Source organism: Perognathus longimembris, chromosome 7 (assembly GCF_023159225.1).
Source record: "Perognathus longimembris pacificus isolate PPM17 chromosome 7, ASM2315922v1, whole genome shotgun sequence".
NCBI lineage: Eukaryota > Metazoa > Chordata > Mammalia > Rodentia > Heteromyidae > Perognathus > Perognathus longimembris.
In genome coordinates this window covers 72,272,559-72,294,339 of record NC_063167.1, presented here as the reverse complement: position 1 = coordinate 72,294,339, position 21,781 = coordinate 72,272,559, and the positions used below count along the sequence as shown (strand labels likewise).

Here is a 21,781-nt window from a genome sequence, read left to right as displayed (position 1 = left end):
GGCTAGGATGACAGGTGTGAGCCTCCAGTTCCTAGCTATACATTACTTTGAATCTACTCAGCCCTTAGCCGGTCTGAGAAGCAGGTGGATCTGCCTACAAAAGTGTGGAATTGGGAAGGATTACATGTGTGATTATGCAACTGCCCAGAGCTGACCCTGTCAATCCAGGCTCACTGAGGTCTGCTACAGCCGGGCCACAGCATGCCCCAAGGCCACTCTGGACACCAGCAAGCTCTGACGTGGAATTCTGTCCTCAAAGGTAGCCACGGCGGTGGTCAGTGGCTACCTGGTGCCGGGCCTTCTGTGGGAAGCCAGACATGGGTCCTAATGGGAGCAAGCAAGATGTCACAACATCATCCTTTCAAAAAGCCACATATTGTTGGGTGCCACTGGTTAAATGTCATCCTAGCCACTTGGGAGGCTGAAATCTGGGGATAGCAGTTCAAAGCCAGCCTGAGTAGACAAATCCAAGAAACGCTTAGTTCTTATTAACCACCAAACAAAACAGAAGAGGAGGTGTCACACACACAGGCACACACCCACATACACTACTGTCTAGCTCACGCTGAGCTTACTGTGGGAAATAGCCTCATTCCAGGTCTCTCTATACTTTGTTGGCATTATGACCTTTTCCGAATGTCTCCTGAGACCTCCATCCTCTGCTCCAAGTGCTTCTTCCTACCACCCACCCCCCAGTTCAGCTTCTGCTCAGGCCCCCTCCACTCTGTGGGAGGGGTCGGTTTCAAACTCCCTTACAAGCAAAGCACCAACCCTGTATGCTAGGGAGCAGCACTAACGTGCAAACACACATTCCCATGGAAGGCTCTGGGATACCCTGATGCCAGAGCTCAAGGAAAACGCCTCTAATAGCCATACAGGTCATTTCAGAGTCTGTTTATCAACCTCCCTCCACAGCACCCTCCCCTCCAGCTGCCCAAACCAGGCTCCTCTGTTGCCTGCGGGCGCCCTCTGGCGGTCCTTCATAACCACACCACAAAGACCCAAGGAGGCTCTTTATTCCAAGGATATTGCTGTACTCCGGGTCAGCCCAGGAATGTGGCTTCCTAGCAACCTTGGTGGGCAATTAGAGGGACGACCAGCGAGCTCCAAGGCTAGAAGCAGAACTGGAAGGCCTCAGATACGTGCTGCTTCCACGCTTCCAGGCTGGGCAGCAGGGAGGAAAGGCCCATGGCATGCCACGTCTCCCCATCGGACGCTATTGAGGTCTGGTAAGAGAGCAGCTGCACGTCTGCCTGTGCCAGGAGGCCTGAAAGAAGAAACGCCTGGTTGGTGGGGGGCACAGGGACGGAGCGAGACTGAGCAGTCAGTCACAAGTCAGGACACCCAGACCAAAGCTGAAATGGGGGACAGTGGTCAGTGTTAGGAAAGATGGAGGGAGTGATGGGGTGTCTGTCTACCTCTCCCCCAGCTGCATGGCCTGGTCATCAGGCATGGAGCTCAACAGGCTGATGTCAAGCCAACAGCCAGGGAGAAAAGCAGGGATGTTTCTCTGGACAGCTGGTGAGGATGGCAGATGAGGTCTCTGAAGGCCGGGGCCAAACCTGGACATGCTCCAAAAGTCCTGGCAGCTGAGGCACATGGGAACCTTGGACAGATCCAGCCAGTGTACGTGCATGTATGTGCATGTGTGTGTATGTGAGGTCAGAAGAACTTTGCTGAAGGCAGGGGAAGGGAATATGTACTCAGGCCCTGAGCTCCTGGGATATGGTATCATGGGCTAGCCTGGGACTTGTGACGGGGCTAGCAATAGCCACTTGGGTCCACCCCCACCCACGCTGCTCTGTGACCACCCCTCTCTGAACTCAGATTCACCCCAAGCGTTCTGGATGCTGGTATGGCAGAGCCTCTTGGTGGTACAGATCTACAGAAGGCTTGAGATGTGACGAGGACAGAGGACGCCGGGCCTAACACAGGGCAAATCCCACCCGTGCTAGCTCCCCAGCCCCTCACCAATCATGGTGGGCAGCATTGCAGGATTGGAGGTCTGCGCCCGGAACATGAGCAGGGGCAGGCCTTGTCGGAGAGGCACCTCAGGCCTGAAGACGGCTCCGTTGAGTGCTTGGAGAACAGGTGTAGTGCCCTGGACTGTGCCCACAGCCTGGTAGGTGGCCCCGGCCAGCGCCACGGTCAGCAGGCATTCAGCGCTGCTCTGCTCCCCAGCTGCTGCAGGCGCATGGGACATGGCCACCTGGAAAGGCAGAGGTAGTCATGTCCAGCTCCTCCACTCCCCTCCCCTGTCCCCCCTGGCCTGGAGCCACCAACCACACAGGGCCCGAGGCTGGGTGCAGGCTCAACGACCCAGAGCCAGAGGCGAGAGGGAGAAGCCCTGTGCCTCGACCCCAGCTTTCAGGACAGTCAATGGCCCCTCTAGAGAGGTTCATGCCTGTCATCTTGCTACTCAGGAGACTGAGCTCCGAGGATCGTAGTTCAAAGCCAGCCTGGGAAGGTCTCTTTCAAAGCCAGCCTGGGCAGGGAAGAGACCTTTCTCTAGTTAACCAGCCCCTAACTGTAAGTGGAGGTGTGGCTCAGGTGGCCAAGTGCCAGCCTTGAACACAAAAAGGGCAAGGGAGAGTGCAAGGCCCTCAGTTCAAGGCCCAGTACCGCCATAATAAAACAAGACCCCAACATGAAAGGGCAGTAGGATACAAGGAACAGTGTGTGGAGCCAGAGACTGAGTGCACAGGGACCTCTCCAAACCTCCATTCCAATGGCCACTCCTCAGCTGTGAAATGCACACCGTGTGTGTGTGTATGTGTGTGTGTGTGTGTGTGTGTGTGTGTGTGTGTCAGCTCACTCAGCAGCACCCCGAGGTGGGTGGCATCTTGCAAAGCTGTCACGGATAGACAGGATGAACGGGCAAGGCTTGCACCCAGTATGCAATGCCATAAGCAGGCTCTGGAAATGGGGGCAATGCTGATGGGGAGGGGGGACACGTACATTGAGGCCAGCCTCTTTAACCAGTAGCTTGGCATTCACCAAGTTCACATCCGCCTGCTTAGATCCCTCTTTCAAAAGGCCAACCATGACTGCGGGGCTCAGGCAGCTGCCGGCGTTCTTCAGAGACACCCCTGGGAACACAGAGAACCAGCCTGAGCTCACAGCACGGGGAGGGGGGACCTGGAGCTCTGGGCTATGCCTCCTCTCCCATCCCAGGCTCAGTGGGAGGAATCCTAACTCCAGGTCAAGCCAGGCCCAGCCCCACCACCCTGGCCGCCCCATCTGAGCCCCCAGGGGACACTTGGAAATTCCCCCGCCCATGCTGGGGCTCCTAAAGCCATTATTGCCCAATGCCTGCCTATGGCTATGGGTCCCTGGGCACCAGGCTAGGGGCATTCCTGGCTCTTGCCCAGCCCAGCCTGTGACTTCTTCCTAAGGGTCAGAGATGACCCTCTCCCACGGAGGGGGCCGAGGGGCATCCAAACAGCAGCGTGCCAGTGCTTCCCTAGGGCTGAGCTAACACCAATGCCTGTGTGATAGCCCAGCAGACACATTGTTCCTGCGGCTGCACTGGCTGCTCCCACCACCACTTCATTCACCGTGAAGAGCCCAAGGCTCAGAGGAAAGAAAGCCCGGACCCAGAACCCAACGGACCCACTGCCCCACTCAGAACCCCCCTGCTGCCTCCCACACTTCATCTCCGGAGGTTTCAGACACCTAAAAAAAAATCACTTATCCTACACAGTGCAAAGCCGGTACAGTGGCTTACACCTGTAACCCTAGCTACTCAGGAGGATGAGACCTGAGGATCAAGGTTCAGGGCCAGCCGGGGCAGACAAATCTGAGAGATTCATCTCCAGTGAACCAGCAGAAATCCGAATGGGAGGTATGGTAGCGGCAGAATACCAGCTTCAAACAAAAAAGCTGAATGAAATTGAGACCGTGAGTTCAAGCCCTAGTACTGGCACAATAAATTAAAATTATGTATTAAATATAAACATTAAAATTATGTTTCCCCACCCTACCCTTTGTCCTCTACCCAAATTGGCAAGTGGGCTACATTCAACGAGGGTCAAGTCACTTGAATCTTTCTAGCTCTGTGACCCACAGCAGACACATGCAGAAGGCGGGGGGGGGGGGTGTTCCCCCACCTTCTCCAGGGCCCCCGGCAGCACCCCTTGCTGTGCCAAAATCCAGCCTTACCCTGTGTCACCACCTGGATGGTCCCCTTGGGGGAGCCAGCCCAAGCACGCATCAGGGCTCCCAGAGCTTCCGCCAGGCCGATCCAGGGCTTGGTGTGCGGGGAGAAGGCGCTGGTGAGGGCCTGTGCGTTCACCTGCAGGGCACATGGGGGCAGGGTGAGGCTGGGAAGTGATGGAACACTTGCCAACCTGACAAAGTCAGGGTCTTGTCACCAAGAGCCAGCGTGGAAGAGGCCCAGGACCTTGAGCTTGGGGGATGGTTTCTGTCAGCCACCGGTAAGAAGAGGATGGCTTGCTTCAGCAGCAAAGAGTGAGCCAGGCATCCATCATGTTCAGGCGTTTTACTTACAGCTTATGTTCCTATGTGTGCATGTGTGTGTGCGTTCATGCGTGTATGTATGCATTGAGGTCAATCCAGGTGATGAGCAACAGATGCCATCAAGATGGTGCCATCAAGGTCACCTGGCAGGAATGGAGGTCGTGTGAGCTTCCCAGGTGGCAAGGTGAGTGGGGAAAAGTCAGCTCTAACCTAGAGGGTCCAGCTCAGCACAGAGGAGAGGAAGAGGCAGGTCCAGTTTTTGCTGAGCCTGGTCCTGTGGCCCCACAAGCTCTGCGGGACCTTCCGTCACACTGAGAAAAAGGGGCTCAAGGATCCCTCAGGCTCCCATGGCCCACGGGGGGGGGAAGGAGGGGACGGGCAGAAGACGGGGTCCCCAGTGCCTCAGGATGAGTGGTTGAGCTAACCAACTGGAGAAGAGAGGCTGCACAAAACCAAGCTCGTCTCTAGCCACAGTTCTGCGCTTGCCTGGGAACATCCCCAGGCTGGGGATCCACGGGCAGCACCCCCATCCCCTGTCCACGCCGCCTCACTCAGTGACCTTCCAAATGACAGATGACACCAGGTGCTCCCCTAGCAGCTGTGGGGAAATCACATTTGTTCTTAATCCTTAGAGAACTTAGCATTTAGTTAGACAAAAAAAATTGTGGGAATGTGGTTAATTGGCAAGACCCCTTCATTCTCAGGCTCTGCAAGTCCACAATACAGGCTAGACCCCCGCTTCCTGCCCCCCCACTGCACCCCCACTCCCGGGGACCTCCCCCCGCTCCCTGCCCCCCTGTCCACAGCACTTACCACCCCCGCCAGGGACTTCCCCTTCACCATGTCCACGAACTGCATGGCGATCTCCTCCCCACAGCGGCTCTGGGCCTCCTTGGTGCTGGCACCCAGGTGGGGACAGCTGATGACATTCTCATGGTCCACTAGTGCCCGGTCCCGCGGTGGCTCCTGGCAGGGCAGAGAAACCTCAAGGTCGGCTGGAGATGGACCAGATCCTCGGGCGGGGGGAGGGGGGGCGGGGAGCCCCCAGGACACTGGGGAAGCGGAGTCAGGGCAGCATACACCCTCCTCTGTCCTGGCCCAGGCCCAGCTTCCCAGCATCACCCCTTCGGGGGCCAGAGCTCCGTCTCTCCCGGCCTGGGTCTGTTTCCTTATGCAGGCAACAGGCTAACGATCTCCACGTCACAGCGCCAGTGTGGGCTGCGCGTGTGTGCGTGTGTGTGGGAGGACATGCCCACGTTCCTAGCCAGTGGCAGCTATTGTTGATTATTGTTGGGATTTCCCTGGAAACTCACCCCACCCTGCATGCGTGGCCTGGAGGCCAGGCTGGGTTCAACACACTGTTTTGTTCTTTTTAAAATGTTTTTGTTTTATGCCAGTACTCAGACTTGGGTGATGTCTCCTAGCTTCTTCAATCAAGGCTGGTGCTCTACCACATGAGCCACAACTCAACTCTGGCTTTCGGGTGCTTCATTGGAGGTAAAAGAGTCTCACAGACTTTCCTGCTCAGACTGGCTTTGAACTGTGACGCTCAGATCTCAGCCTCCTGAGTAGCGTGGATGGCGGAGCCACTGGGGCCCAGCTGGTCTGGATCTTCGCAGGCACTCTGCCCCCCTTGGCTCTCACCCTCCAGTGTTTCTTCTCCTTCTTGTCTTCGTTTCTTGTGCCAGTGTCTGGGCTTGCACTCAGGGCCTGGCCCTCTCGCTCGGCCTTTTCACTCCAGGCTGGCAGTCTAGCACTCTCCCTACCTCCCCTTCCCAGACTGACGGCGCAGGCACTTACTTCTGTAAACACGTCCAGCGCGGCTCCCGCACACTGCCCAGACTGCAGCGCCCGAAGCAGAGCACCCTCGTCCACAATCCCGCCTCGGGCACAGTTCACCACACGCACTCCCTTTTTGCACTGGGCGAAGGAGCTGTCATTCAGTAAGCCTGGAGGAAGGAAAGCCAGCCGCTTGCTGTGGTGGTACCTGGAGCCTGCAGTCGCTCCAGAGGGAGGCCCACAGCTTCCTTCCCCAGGGGCCTCTTCCTGCTCCTCTGGGTCAAGCAAAGATGGCCTGGACCTCGGCTAAACTCTGTTTAAAAATGGCCCAGAAGTTGCTGAGCCAGCACTCCAAGTGAGTTGAGGAATGACAGCATCAAACCAGGCGCCAGTGGCTCATGCCTATCACCCTAGCTACTTAGGAGGTTGCGATCTGAGGATCAAGAGTTGAAGCTAATTGGTGGCTTCCACCTGTAATCCTAGCTACTCAGGAGGCTAAGATCTGACAATTGCAGCCTGGCAGGAAAGTCCAAGAGACTCTTTTCTCCAATTAATTACCAAAAAGGTAGAAATGCTGCTGTGGCTCAAAGTGGAAAAGCACTAGCCTTGAGCACAAAAGCTCAGGGACAGTATCCAAGTCGTGAGCTCAAGCCACAGAACTGACAAAAAAATAAATGAATAAAAAAGAGTGCATTATAGATGGTACTGCATATTTCATCGGACTAGATTAAATATAGCATCGGATTAGAAGGTATATCATACCTGATTGTCTTTCTTTTCCCCCTTCCCTTTCTCTTCTTTTTTCCTTTTTGCTAGTAGCTGAGCTGCTTTATTTGGCTGGTGCTCTACTACTTAAGCAATGCTTCCAACCCAGCTCTTTGTTGTTTATTTTCCAGCCTGGCTCCAAACTATAACCCTCCAGATCTCAGCTTCCTAAGTAGGTAGGATTTACAGATGTGAACCACCATGGCCTGACTTGATTATCTTTCTTTTTATGATTTTAAGATGGATCAGTAGAATCAGATACTGATCTATCCATTAGAAAGCGCCATACTAGCTTTGTTCATCACCTAGATACATTATTTTATTAGAGTATCTCAATATGTAAATAATTTTTGAATTATAAAAGTGGTACATGTTCATTTAAAAAATAAAGATATGAAAAAGAAAAAAAAAAAAGAGTTGAAGCTAATCTGGGCAGGAAAGACTTTAAGACTCTATTGTCAACAAACCAACAAAAAGCCAAAAAATAGCACTGTGGCTCACGGGGTAGATTACCAGTCTTGAGTAGAAGAAGCTAAGGGACAGCACCGAGGCCCTGAGTTCAAGTCTCAGCTAGTACTAGTACAATAAAAAAGCGAACTCGCAGGGCCTCCGGTAGCACCCACAGGGGTCCATAGCCACCCACTCCGTACAGGTGGGCCCCCCCACTCCACAGCCGACACTAGCAGGCCCACACGGGAGAGCTCCCTTACCAGTGGTGGAGGGCAGAAGAGGCGTGTGCACCGTGATGAAGTCACAGAGAGGCCAGAGCTCTTCCAGGGGCAGCTGCACCACGCCAAAGGAGGCTGAGACTTCTGGAGAAATGATGGGGTCATAGCCTACAGTCTGGACAAGAGAGAGAGGGAAGAAGCGCCATGATGAACCACAAATCCTCTAGGTAGTTCTCACCATGAGTTTGGTACCTCTCTCCAACCTGCTCCACACTGCAGAGCTCAGGTACAGGGCACAGTTGCACTAAGTGGAGGGACAAGAGGTGACGGAGGTGTGCAGGAGGTGGGAGCAGGAGACTGGGACCCAAATGCATCAACAGGGACAAGGGTAAAAGGTCAAGGTTGAGAGTATACAATCCCTCTTTGAAATTTCCATTTGTGTGTGTGTGCTTGTGCTGGGGTTTGAACTCGGGGCCTTGCATGCCGCTTATGGCTTTTGTTGGTTCACTGGAGACGACACACTTTTCTTCCTGATTCTCAGATCTCAGCCTCCTGAGTAGCTGGGATGGCAATGCCCAACGGTGCCTATTACGTCTGACATTAGGGAAACACGGAAGTTACTCCAGAACAGTTACAAGTGGGGACTTCCAGTTCATAGGCAGAGCTTCTGAGAACTAAACAAAAATGGTCACCAGCAAGATAAAGCTACCAGACCATGCATTTCAGCATCTGCTTGATAAGAAGCAAAGCCAAGTTGCTCATTCCAACCACCAATGGAAGTTTCCAGAAAAGATGGTCCCGGAGGACCATAAGCCCACAGAGCACAAGAAGACCAGGAACCCTGCATTCTGACAAGTCTTCTTTGTCTTCTGGAGCAGCAGCTAGCTTAGACAATGGCCCTATTCTTCTAGAGTTTCTTCTCATGTGGGGTGGGGGAGGAAGGGGACAGTAAGTGATCACAAAGTCACGCATGACTTAGCCAGCTCACAGCTCCCTTTCTCCTGCTCTGCCAGGACTTGGGGTGGGCCTGGCGAGAGGAAGGATGCCCCAGCCTGTACCTGGCTACTGCCCCAGCTATGCCCACAGGGGGCTGAGGTAGAGAAGGGCAGATGGACATGCTCTATGGTGATTCGCTGGGCCGGGCTCAGCTGCTTTCTCACAGAGTGTCTCAATCAACGGCAGATACCCGCCAAGAGGAAACTTGGCTAAGGAAAGCCCGGCTCTCTTTTCAAGTGAGATAACCAGTGCAGAATATAGCTGAGCTCAGCAAGGGGGCTGGGCTTCTCGCACCTGCACTACCCTTTGGGGAGGAGGAAGAATGGCAGCAGGCACAGAAGCTATGTGCCTGTCCCGGGCCCTGTGTCCTAGAAACGACCAGATGGCTGACACTGCAGAAACTGGAACACACCTCTGTTTCACAGGCTGCGAAGACTATCTCCAGGCAGGACCCTTGGGAGAAGCACGAAGGAAACAGGCAGCCAGTCCTGGCGGGACCCATGATGCTGAAGCCATGGCCCCACGCAGGCACCCTGGTGACCGTCCACGTGTCACAGAGGGCAGCCAGGGACACCCACCTTCCAGCTCCAGGGCAGAGGATGGGTGGTGGAGGCCCAAGTTAAAGGGCAGGGAGAAAAAGCTGCAATGGGTACTCACACTCAAGGATTTGGGCAAGTTTTACAACTCCTCCTACCACTACAATAGAGTCTTATACTCAATCTTAATTAAAAACAAAACAAAAAAAAAAACAGTTTGCTGGATGCTAGTGCCTCATGTCTATAATCCCGCTACTCAGGAGGCTGAGATCTGAGATCACACTTCAAAGCTAGCCTGGGCAGGGAAGTCCATGAGACTCTTGCAGATCCCTCTAACCAGCAACTAACCAGCAAAAAGCCAGCGGGCTGGGGAATAGGGACCATGAAGTGACTACTAGCCTTGCAGTCTGTCCCTGAGTTTTACTCCATCAGTGAAAAGCACCTGGAGGGCGCCATGGGGTCCCAGTGATGCAGAAACCCTGGCCTCTTTCAGAGGACCAGAATCGTCCAGGGGAGGGAGCTAGACCTTGATCTTCACACAAGAGGATAAAGTGCTCCTGGCGGCTCCGGCTCCCCCACTGGAGCGGAGTGCACACACAGAGCACAGGCGTGGTTTCCATGGCCAAGGACTCTGCTGGGCCCTGCCCGCCTTTCCCAGGGGCCTCTCTTTACAGGCTGCCTGGCCTGTTCAGTGCTTAGCAAACATGTCTGACTTCAATCGGGGAGGATTGAGGGTAAGAGAGAGATATTCATACGGGAATCCAAGCGACTAGGTATTTCCTATGTGTTCTTAGCCACAAACTTACAAGTTGTGAACATCAATATAAAGTTAAGGGCTCACCTACAACACCCCTCTCAAATCCACTTATTTTCTGCTTTATGTTAAACTCCTTAGATCTGGGATGATAAGATTCTGTTGTTGTTGTGCTGGTCCGAGGGCTTGAGCTCAGGCCCTGGGTGCCTGTCCCTTAGCTTTTTTGCTCAACACTGGCACTCTACCACTTGAGCCACCGCTCTACTTCTGACTTTATGGCGGTTTACTGGAGAGCAAAGTCTTTGAGCCTCAATTCTCAGATCTCAGCCTCCTTGTGAGCGAGGATTATAGGCTTCGAGCCATGGGAGCCTGACAGAGATGATCTGATTACTGTCACACCATTTTCTTTAATGTTTAACACAAGTCCTCCTGGCTGCGGTGTGACCCATAATCCCTGCATTTCCCTCAAGATCAACAGGGATAATGAAGAGATTGGTATAACTAACTACTACCTGTCTGGAAACACCTCCTGCTCTCAGCTGACCTGCCTCCCCTGTGTGCAATCTCCTGGGCTGTGTGGGGGAGGGATCTGTATTAATCAAAGCCACTCCTCAGGGAACAGTCTCCTGAGCAGGCTGTGGCAGGGCCTGGCACAACTTCTTTTTTTTTTTTTTTTTTTTTTTGGCCAGTCCTGGGCCTTGGACTCAGGGCCTGAGCACTGTCCCTGGCTTCTTCCCGCTCAAGGCTAGCACTCTGCCACTTGAGCCACAGCGCCGCTTCTGGCCGTTTTCTGTATATGTGGTGCTGGGGAATCGAACCTAGGGCCTCGTGTATCCGAGGCAGGCACTCTTGCCACTAGGCTATATCCCCAGCCCCTGCCACAACTTCTGAGACAGGTGTGAGGTATTCCTGCACAATCACTCTTCCTCTACAATCACTTCAGGTGCCTGCAAGTACCTCTGAATGTTCTCTGGAAGACCAAGAAACACTCGCTCCATTGAGAGGCTGTAAATCTGCTGCTAAATCATCCTATAAGAGCAGACACCCAGCAAAGCCAGAGAGGCCCCTAGTATAGAAACAGGGGAAAGATGGGCAGGATACAAACACCCTCTGCTTCACTGGGGCTCAGGGCCATTGGTCTCCAAGAGCAGTATTCCAAGCTTTGGAGAGCAAGCGTCCCACCACGATGGGACCATGGCCTCACTTGCACTTTGAGGTTTCCTCAGGCGCTCTAATAACTCTAATATAGTCCAGCTCGGACAAGGCTTCTGGCTTCTCCCAAGCCCAGTGATGCATTCCGAAATCACTGAAGCCCTCCTGCCCCCAAGAAGGGGTCCAGTCACCTCTTACCTTCATCCCAAAGGACTGCATCCGGGTGGCCACCTCTCTCCCAATCCTGCCCAGGCCAAGAATCCCCAGGGTTTTTCCATTCAGTTCTGTTCCCATGAACTGTTACCCAAACAAGACAAAGCAAAGAAGCCGAGTCAGGCTGGGCTCAGGCCACTAGGGGGTGGGGTGGGGGAGAGCGGGGTCCAAGGCCACTGCGCACCTTCTTCCGCTCCCATTTGCCATCCTTCATGGATGCTGTCGCCTGTGGAATCTGCCTGTAATGATAAACAGGTTCAGCAGGGCCGCCCAATCTCCCACCAGCCCAGGAAGGAGGGACGAGGACGGGTCAGCAGTTACCACCCACATGCTCAGACCCCTGGAAACCCAGACTACGTCCAGGGTCTCAGGTTCAGAAACACCCAGGAAGTATGCCGGGGTGTCCAGCCAGGAGCATGGGAGGAAGTGCGGATCCTCATCCAGTCTGGCTGATAGCTGTGAGACACTGAGCTTATTGCAGAGGAGCGGCTGAGCCTCTCCACTTTGTAGAGGTAAATAAACAGGACTTAAGGACTCTTCTGCGCGCGTGTGTGTGCGCGCGCGCCAGTACTGGGTCTTGAATTTAAGGCCTGGGCGCTATCCTAGAGCTTTTTTGCTCAAGGCTAGTGCTCTGCCACCTTGAGCCACAGACAGCTCTACTTTTGCTGGTTAATAGGAGATAAAGATTTTCCTGGACTTCCTTGCGCAGGCCAGCTTCAAACTGTGAGCCTCGGATCTCAGCCTCCTGAGTAGCTAGGAAGACAGGCGTGAATCACTGACACCCTGCAGAGGCTCTCAAATGACTTCACACTTGAGCTGAGTCTGAAAATATGGATCTTAAAGGCTTAAAAAAATATGATGGTGGCAAAGAATGTTCCAGGCTGCAGGTAGGGACCAGTGCAGGGGGGGAGGCTGAAGAAGGCAGCGGTATGTGCAGAAGCCAACGTGGAAGGGGGTGAGGTCACACGAGGCAGCCTCCCCACCAGCCTGCAACAGAGAAAGCCGTAGCATGGACCCCCCCCCCCCCCACCACAGGCCCGTGCTGGCGACCTGAGACAACCAAGCCTCTCTATTGGAGAATGGAGGCCTGGAAGGCTGGCAGGAATGGGCACGGCACCAGGCCAAACGGTTTCTGCCTTCCTCTGGGTCAGCGTGCTCGGCAACCCCAGCCAGCCAGGTGTGCTGCGGCATAGCCAGCCACGCGACTCACCTGGCCAGACACAGGATCATCCCGCATGTGAGCTCTGCAGCACTCAGGCTGTTCCCATTCGGGGTGCTGAAGGAGCAGAGAAGAGAGGGGCGGTTAGGCTGGACCAGGCAACTTAAAACGCACTTCTCTCTGGCACCGGGAACGGACTGAAGTCTCCCAACTTTGCGCCAGGGCCCTGTAATCTGAGCTCTTATTCTCTGCTGCAGTCCCTTTGCCCCCATCTTGGTCCAGAAGGAAAGAGAAGATTCAGAGGAGCATCTCCTGTGGGAGGCAAACTGGCCCCCACACAGGTGATGCCTTCTTAGTATCATTTTTCTTTTTGGGTGTGTGTGTGTGTGTGTGTGTGTCCCTCAACTTTTTTACCCAAGGCCGGTGCCTTTGAGCCACACCTCCGTTTCTTATTTTGTTTTGTTTTTTTCCTGGTTAATTGCAGTAAGAGTCTCATAGACTTTCTGTCTGGGCTGGTTTTAAACTGTAAACCTCAGATTGCAGCCTCTTAAGTAGCTAGAATTATAAGAGTGTGATGCCTGGCTTGGCTATTTACATTTGGGGGGGAGAGGGAGAAGCAACTTCCTGGTTGAGCCTCTTTCATCTCTTACTGGGTCGCTTCATCTCAGGAAACGGGGGTTCCAAGGAGGAAAGGCTGTGGTCTATAAAAACAGAAGACACAGTCTCTTCCTGAAAGACCATGGGGCTTTCCACGAAGCTCCTTTGGCTAGCCTGGGCTAGCTGCCTCAGATGAGTTACACTTTAACATCTCTGCCAACAGATGCTGACCTCAGAGTATTGACCCAGTCAGTGGTCTGAGCAGACCACTGGGAGGTGGAGAACAGAAGAGGGCAGAGGTCTCATCAACACTAAAGTCCCTGGAAGCAAGGAAAGGACTTTGGGTGGGAGAATTGGGCAGGGATGAGCTGGACACAGCCCAGAAGTTCCTAACTTACACAGATGTGCATGGCACTGACTTCTGCCCTGAGTTCTACAAAAAGAGCCCAGGATTCTTCTCTGGGGCCCAGAGAGCTGGAACAGAAGCTGGGGTCTCAGCTCCTGAAGGGTGTAGGGATGGGAGGAAGTGGGAGGGAGAGTCAGTCACTTGTTTATGGATGTGTACAAGGTAAAGCTTTGTAGAGAAAGCCTGCTCACAAGAACCACCACAGTTGGGCAAAAGTGGCTCACATCTGTAATCCTAGCTACTCAGGAGGCCAAGATATGAGGATCATGGTATGAGGATCATAGTTCAAAGATAAGAGACCCTTATCTCTAACCTACAAAATGCTGGAAGTGGAGGTGTGGCTCAAGTGGTAGATAGAGGGCCAGCCTTGAGCGGAAAAAGCTCAGGGAGAGCACAAAAGCCTGAGTTCAGGCCTTAATACTGGCACAAAAAGAAGAAAATGACAGAGAAGGCAATAAACTGGCCTGCCAATCACTTCCTAACCAAGGCTGCCCACATGAACAGTGCCTGATGGTGAGCCCTGAAACAATCTGACATTGCCTGGACAGTCTCAGTCTTGCAAAGTCTCCAATGTTAAGCAGGGCCAGGCCAGGCTAGGCTTCCTCCTGCATGCCTGCCCTTCTGACTCAGCCTCAGCCTTCCCTGCACTAAGTTTTGCCTTCTTCTAAGTGTTGGTGAACCTACCCTGTCTCTACAGCCACCCTCAAGCCTCCACAACTTACTTCATGACCAGGATGCCCTTCCTAGTGGCCGCCTCCAGGTCCACGTTGTCCACGCCCGTGCCGGCTCTGCCCACCACCTGGAGCTTCTCTGCTGCATTGATGACGTCCGCGGTGACCTTGGTGGCTGAACGGACGATAAGGCCTTCGCAGTCCTGGGGGCAGGAATACCCGTCACTCAGGTTGTTCTTCCAGCTCTGTCCACCACTTCTCCTGGCTGGTCCCCTGCACCATGGCAAGCCAGGGAGGGTTGCCCACTCACACAGAGGCCCACCAGAGGACACATGGACTTGGGCTTGTGCCTATTTCACTTCAAGTTGAGGAGTTTGTGGCTCTAAAATACCAAGTAGAAGCTGGGCACTGGTAGTCACGCCTGTAAACCTAGCTATCCAGGAGGTGAGATCGGAGGATCATAGTTCAAAACCAACCTGAGCAGACAAATATGAAACTCTATCTCTAATGAACCAACAAGAAGCTGGAAGCTGGAAGCATATGGCTCAAGTGGTAGAGCACCAGCCTTGAGCCACATGAGACTGTGAAGTAGTGGGTTCAAGCCCAAGTTCTAGTGTTCATGCACACTATATACTGTTGGGGACTCAGTTTTGGCCTTGGTGGGGGAATGGCACCAAGAGCGAGATGCTGCCCTTCCCCCAGCCTTGGGACAGTGTAGAAGGGAGCCCCTCCCACCTTCCGGCCTCAACCGGAAAAGCCCCCCCCCCGCCCCTGGGGGGCGAACACGTGCGTGCCACCATGATAGGGTTGTCCAGCCCGGCTTAGACAATGGCCCAAGTCCTTTCCATTCCGGCTATTACCGCTATATAAGCCCCCCTCCCAATTAAATCCTTTGAGACTCATTCAACCATCCAGCCATCTCCCCGTTATCTTTGTCCTGCGGTTCCTGACACATTATGGGGGGCCGAGGAAGGGATTTCGGCATCCCACTTCAGCCTAGAGCAGTCCAGAAAGGACACGCCTTACTCCTTCTGCCGGTATGAGGGGTAGGGCAGAGTTTCTTCCATAGAATCGAGGTTCAGGCATTCCCCCCCCGGGAGATAGGGGGGCAAGGGGTCCTAGAGACCCCAACATTTGAGCATCTCCTCCGGGGAAGTGAGGAGAAGGGGTCCTCAGAGATCCCGACAATATACACATACACATACACACACACAATCAAACCACCACATTCACATTTCAACAGTGACAGCCTCAACCCACAGGCTCTGACTTCCTGGATTGTGTTTCTAGACAGCATCACAAGGGCCCATAGCCAGGACCCATGTCAGGAGGGCCCCAGTGTGTCCTGACCAGTGCTGAAGCACTTCTGGGTCATCTCCGGAAACCCTGACATCCATTGCTTTGTTAAAGTGAGTCCAACATGTAGGCCCACTTTAGATACAGTCAAGGAAAGAATCACACATCTGGAGGACTTTACCACTAGTCCAGCTTCATCCATTCCCAACAGTGAGTCTGAGGTGCAAATGAGGCAGGAAGGGTTCAGCCCTGGCCTGGCTCAGCTGCCATCCCTTTGCACATTGGACCCAGAGCCAAGGGGAGGGGCACAGGTAGAGTAAGAATGACCCTCCACTTGCAAGCCTCTGTGTGTGTGGCATGGAAGGTACTCCATAAATGCTGGCTGGCTGAATGAGACAATGAAGGAATGAAAGGTAGACCTGCAGAAAACAAAACATTCCTAAAACAAGAGACCAAAATACGATCTGAGGGGAAGCTCGGGAGAGCAAGGAAGTTCACTTGTAGTTGCTCAGAGCTCAGGCAAGAAGATCTGGGTGAAACCTGAGCTTCAATCTATCACAGCCATCATACTGGAACTAAGTTAGACCCCCAAGACAAAATCTCCCTCAGAATCCTATGGAATGTGGCTATCTTCCCAGACTAGGCTCATCATTTGTCCAGACACCAAAGGAGAATCTCCAGGAGGCAGAAGAGGTGAAAGAGTTCACATGGGTATAAATAGCACTCACACCGGCAAGGAAGCACTTACAAAGATGCTAAGCAGCCAGGTGTGGCAGGGCATGCTGTAATCTTACCCTGCAGGAAGCTGAAGCAGGATTTACGAGTTCAAAACCACTACCACTAACTACAACAATAAACCAGCAAAACCATCAAGCCAGGCCTCAGGAGATGAGTTTTGGTCCTAGGTCTGCTAGCTACAGGGTGAGTTTCTCAGCAAGTCATCCCATCCTAATCCCTATGTCCACGTGTTATGTCAGAAGGTTGGGGCCTTGGCCCTTCAGCTCCATCTTCCTCAGAGCAGCTCTCAGGGGGAGCCCATGCAAACCTCCTCCCTTCTCCTTTCCCTGGACATGGAGAACCATGAGAACCCACACCTAGGGCAAGGCACGCACGGCATGTGTTTGTTGGGCACAAGCCTAGAGTGCAGAACAAGTATAGACAAGCTGAAGCAGAAAGAACAGCTGGCAATGTTCTCCACTGGGGAGACAAGACCGATGAAGACTGTGTTCAGCACCGACTCTATAGGTCTCCAGACTCTCAGTAACTGGAGTGATTCTACAAGAGCTAGTCTAGAAGCATTTCTCCAGTCCTTGTGTTTCAGGCGCCCTTCACCAGCTGGGGCAGTGTGGGCCAATAAATAGTTCCCTACAGACCACTTGAGAGACAGCAGCCTTCCACCGTACTGCAATGCCAAGACTCGAGGAACCGAAGCTTTCCCAAGCCCAGTCAACACTTCCTTCCCCAGTTCCCCTTCCCCTCCCTCCTCCCTGCACTTTTCTTTCTGCATTTTGTTTTCTCTTTTAGTACAGGAGTGTGAACTCTGGGACTTCGTGCTAGTTCAGCTTGCTTGCTTGAATGGTGAGTTTGGAGATGGAGTCTCTAACTTTTCTGCCCAGGTTGGCTTCAGATAATCATCCTCCAAATCTCAGTCTCCTAAGTAGGGAGGACTACAGGCCTGCATCCACAATGTTTAGATTCTCCTCCCCTCTTTTCTTCCTTCCTCCATCCCTTCCTTTCTTCCTTCCATGGGTCCCTGAGTGTTCTCTCTCCTTCATCTACTATGTCTCTTCAGTTCTACTTCACATTCTCATAGCGTGGATTTTTTATTCTAATGCTTTCTATATCTGTTTTTTTGGAGCCAGTCCTAGGGCTTGAACTCAGGGCCTAGGTATTGTCCATGAGCCTTTTTGCTCAAGGCTAGTGCTCTACCACTTGTGTCAGTCTTCCATTTATGGCTTCTTGCTGCTTAATTAAGAATCTCTCATCTGTTTTTACAGGGGCTGGCTTCGAATTTTGGTCCTTATATCTCAGCCTCTTGAGTAGCTAGGATTACAGTTGTGAGCCACTTATGCTCAGCTCAGACAAAAAGAATTAAGGTAACCTGAGACCAAGACTAAAACGTCTGCTGTCCCAAATCCAAGTTCTCAACTACCTCCCAAAGGCAGCAGCCCTCGAAGACACCTGAACCAAGGCAGAGGGTCGCAGAAATACCACAGCCTCCCCTCCTCTACTTCCTCAAACAACTCCATCATTCGAATGCTCCCTTCTGGACCATTCCTCCCCAGTTCGCTTGGGACACTGCTCTGGCCAGACACTCCAGTGGGTGTAGGTTCGCCCAGGCTTCTCTTAACAGCTTTCCTATTCCCAGTCCTCAGCAAGCTTGGAGCTGGTAAAGGGCGGGCCACTGATGGCTTGATTTATAGCTGTTCCAGATACACCATGCTAACTCAGCAGTGGGAACCTACTTGTGTCCCACAAGTTCACACAGGCTTCCTTTCCTAAGGGGATGGGCTTGGCATTGTCGGTAAATTCTGGAATTGCTCTAGATTAAATCACAGGACAAGTCAATGAAGTGCTCCAGGTCAGGATCTCCAGAGACAAAGAACTACAGAAAATAGAATTCTGTGATCCTGATTAACAGAGTGGCTGTTTAATATGGGTCAACTAAATTCAAGTGTAAAGGCTGGGAATTTGCTAATTTAGAAGATATTTTAGGCTCTTGCATGAAAGGCATTACTCCCCTCTTGCGGTTCCTTCCAAGTGTGCATGTGTGTGTGCGCACTTGCACACTGGTACTGGGGCTTGAGCTCAGGGCCTCCCTTTCTCACTCAGCTTTTTCCCTCAAGGCTGGCACTTCCTCGCTTGAGCCACTTCTGGGTGTTTGCTGTTAATTGTAGGTAAGAGTCTTAAGGGCTTTTCTTTCCAGATTGGCTTCAAACTGTGATCCTCGGATCTCAGTCTCCTGAGTAGCTAAGATTACAGGTATGAGCAACTAGTGAGTGCCCAGGTAAAGGAATCTGTAAGTGGTGACTTTATACTCACACACATACACAATTGAAACCAATACAGTAATACTGAAGATTTACTATCAGCAACTCTTCCTGATTATTGACTACTTTGCTCTTTAAAATGCTGATCATAGCTGGGCTCTACTGGTTCATACTTGTAATCCTAGCTACTTAGGAAGCTGAGGTCTAAAGATCCGTTTGAAGCCAACCTGAGCAGACAAATTCCAGAGTCTTTTCTATATTTAACCAGCAAAAAGCTGGACATGGAAGTGTGGCTCAATTGGTAGAGTGCCAGCCTTGAGCGAAAAAGCCAAGTGAAAGAGTTCCAGCCCTAGTACCAACCAATACATACATATACATACACACACACACACACAGCTGATGCTGATCATGACTAATGGAACCTTTTCACTCCAATAAATTGCGTGACTTAGATCAAGTTATAGGGAAAGGACAGATGATTGCACCAAGAAACACCTGCCCAGAATTCGACTCAGGGAACCACTTTAGTGGTGACAACACCAGACCCAGGCCCCACCCCCACCCCTGACAGAGTGAGCCCAGAAACAAGGCCCTTTAGCAGGCTGCCCAGGGAGACTAATTGGCATTCTGAGCAGGCAGACAGTGCAGCCGAGCACTAAAATCCAACAATGCCCCACGGTCAAGTTTGCCAGCAAACACCCATCCTGCCAAGAGCTTTCGAAGCCTTGAAAGTCTCCTCCAGATTTAACACAGATTTCTACCCCCACTCTGAGAAGCCTTTCATTCCTAGGGAGCACGGTCCACCCCAATCCTGCCCTCACACCAGATGGCTGTCCTTTCAACTGGGATTTCTCCCTTCCCCAGGAGGCAGGGAGAGTGGCCAAGGACAATGATACCCAGAAAGGGGGTGACCAGTGCAATACTACCTGCCCTTCAAAGGTCAGGGGCTAAGTCTTTGCCCCAGAAATTCACCCAGCACTTTGCATTAGGGAGTTGCCAGAGGCCAGTTGCTGGGTGTACTCCCTCACCTGATCAATTGTCTCAAGCATATCTGCAGTGATTCTTAAGCAGCCTTATCCTGCGGGGCCTCTTTGAGACAGGTCTAGCTACATAACAGCACCGAAGGGCCGTGCGTTCCCCATCCTCCTGTCACAGCCTTCCGAGTGCAGGGATTAGTCATGACCACCACATCCTGGCCTCTCATAAGCTCCTTGATACAGAGGGGCTGGGAGATAAGGTGGACAGGAATTCTGGTAGTTTCCCAGGGCGCAGGCAGGGCCTGGCCGGTGGAAGGGCCACGCCAGAGGATAAAAGGAGGGCGGGTGGGTTTGAAGAGAGGAGCGCACGTGGGATCTGGGGGTGATGGGGTGGGTGCTGTGGGAGTGGGGGTGGGAAGGCCAGCTCCGATGGCGGAGGCTGTCGAAACACGGGGGGCGTGGCCTCTCACCCCGGAGGGGCCGGGGCTGCTGAGAACCGTCGGAGGTCTTGCATCAGACGAAAGGCGGCGCTTGGGCCGCCTTCCCAGGCTGCCCGGCTGCTCAGCGGCGAGCCAGCCCAAGCCGAGTGGGGTGGGCCCTAGCTCGGCGAGGGGCTCCGGGCGCCCACCCAAGGCCAGGGCGCCCCGGGGGGTGGGTGCGGGGGAGGGGATGGGAGAGGGGATGGAGGGAGGTATGAGTGGAGGGGACGCGGGTGCGGGGCTCCGGACGCCCACCCAAGGCCAGGGCGCCCCCGAGGGTGGGGGGGAGTCTAGGCAAGGAGGAGGGGAGGGGGAAGGGATGAAAGGAGGGATGTGGGGAGGCGAAGCGAGTGAGGAGAAGCGGGTGCGGGGCTCCGAGCGCCCACCCCCGCGGGGGGGGGAGGAGGCGAGGCGGGGAGAGATTGGAGAGGGATGGAGGGTAGAGGGGCGGGGATAGGGGGAAGGGCGGGAAGGGGTGGATGGGGGAGGGGAGGGCCCACCACAGCCGAGCCCCCGCCACACCCGCGTCTACAGGCCCCGTTAGCGGCACCGGCCGGTGCGGCCTGCCAACCAGAAACACGCGGCTGCAAACTGGGCAAAAAGTTTCCATCCCGCGGCGCCTGCGTCCTCCGCATCCCCGCCCCGCCCCCACCGCGCTCCCGACACCACCGGGGCGGCTCGATCGGCCGACCTCCCCACCTTACGCCGGACCGATCGGCCCCGCCGGGCGGCCCCGCAGAGGATGCGCCGGTGCCCCGTGTCCCCGGCGCGCAGCTCACCCGCAGCGCGGCGATGAGCTCGTCCTGGCTCAGGTTCTGCCTCTCCACCACCTGCAGCCCCCCATCCTGCAGGATCCTCCGGCAGCAGGGGTCCAGGCTGTCGCTGATGAGCACCTTGCGCAGGCTGGCGAAGGCCATGGTGCCCTAGGCCTCGGGGTCGAGCAGCAGGCGACTGAGCTCGGGCGGCGGGCCGGGTAACTGGCGGGCCCCTGCTGCTCCGGCTCCCCTAACCCGCTCAGGCCCTCGCGATTGGACGGGAGCTCCATGGCCCCGCCCCCTCCGCATGGCCACGCCCCCTCCGTGGGCCCACGCCCACCGCCCACCCCGCCGCGGAAGCCAGCCCGGGCGTGGGGCCCGGCGTGACACCTGCACGGCCGGTGAGCCCGGGAGGCTGGTGCATGCCCGCATTGCCAGCACTGGGAAGCTGATGCCGAAGGATTGCAAGTGTGAGGCCAGCCTGGGCCACAGTGAGACCCCCATCTCTAACGTAAAACACCTGGCATGATGTAAGTAAGTGGCCCACCCCTGTAATCCTGGCTGCTTTGGAGGCTGAGATCTGAGGATCGCTATTCAAAGCCAGACTGAGCAGAAAAGTCAAGAGAGCGAGAGGTTCCATCTACAACACACCAGCAAAATGCTGGACTGTAGTAGGCATGACTCAAGTGGTAGTGGTGCCAGCTGTGAGCTAAGAAAAACAAGTGAGAGCACAAGGCCCCAAGTTCAAACCCAGGTACCTGCACATACATCAAAAAAAGAAAAGAAAGAACGAGAGGATACCCCTTGGCAAATAGACTAGAAAATCTAGCTTAGGTCTTTTTTTTTTTTTTTTTTTTTTTTTTTTGCCAGTCCTGGGCCTTGGACTCAGGGCCTGAGCACTGTCCTGGCTTCTTTTTGCTCAAGGCTAGCACTCTGCCACTTGAGCCACAGTGCCACTTCTGGCCGTTTTCTATGTATGTGGTGCTGGGGAATCAAACCCTGGGCTTCATATATATGAGGCAAGCACTCTTGCCACTAGGCCATAGTCCCAGCCCAATTAACTTTTTTTTTTTTTTTTTTTTTGCCAGTCCTGGGCCTTGGACTCAGGG

The 21,781-nt window shown here is 53.9% G+C and overlaps 1 protein-coding gene across 1 annotated transcript; it reads right to left on the bottom strand.

The window, feature by feature from the left end:
• Nucleotides 1-998: 998 nt before the first annotated feature.
• On the bottom strand, nt 999-20,911 carry Phgdh (phosphoglycerate dehydrogenase). The gene is made up of 12 exons (XM_048351884.1): nt 20,697-20,911; nt 14,227-14,378; nt 12,553-12,618; nt 11,527-11,581; nt 11,328-11,426; nt 7,734-7,866; nt 6,280-6,428; nt 5,293-5,445; nt 4,162-4,294; nt 2,959-3,089; nt 1,972-2,209; nt 999-1,267 (listed from the first exon to the last, which is right to left on the bottom strand). The coding sequence occupies exons 1-12, from the start codon at nt 20,832-20,834 to the stop codon at nt 1,113-1,115; spliced, it is 1,602 nt and encodes a 533-aa protein (XP_048207841.1). The 5' UTR covers nt 20,835-20,911; the 3' UTR covers nt 999-1,112.
• Between the last annotated feature and the right edge of the window lie 870 nt (nt 20,912-21,781).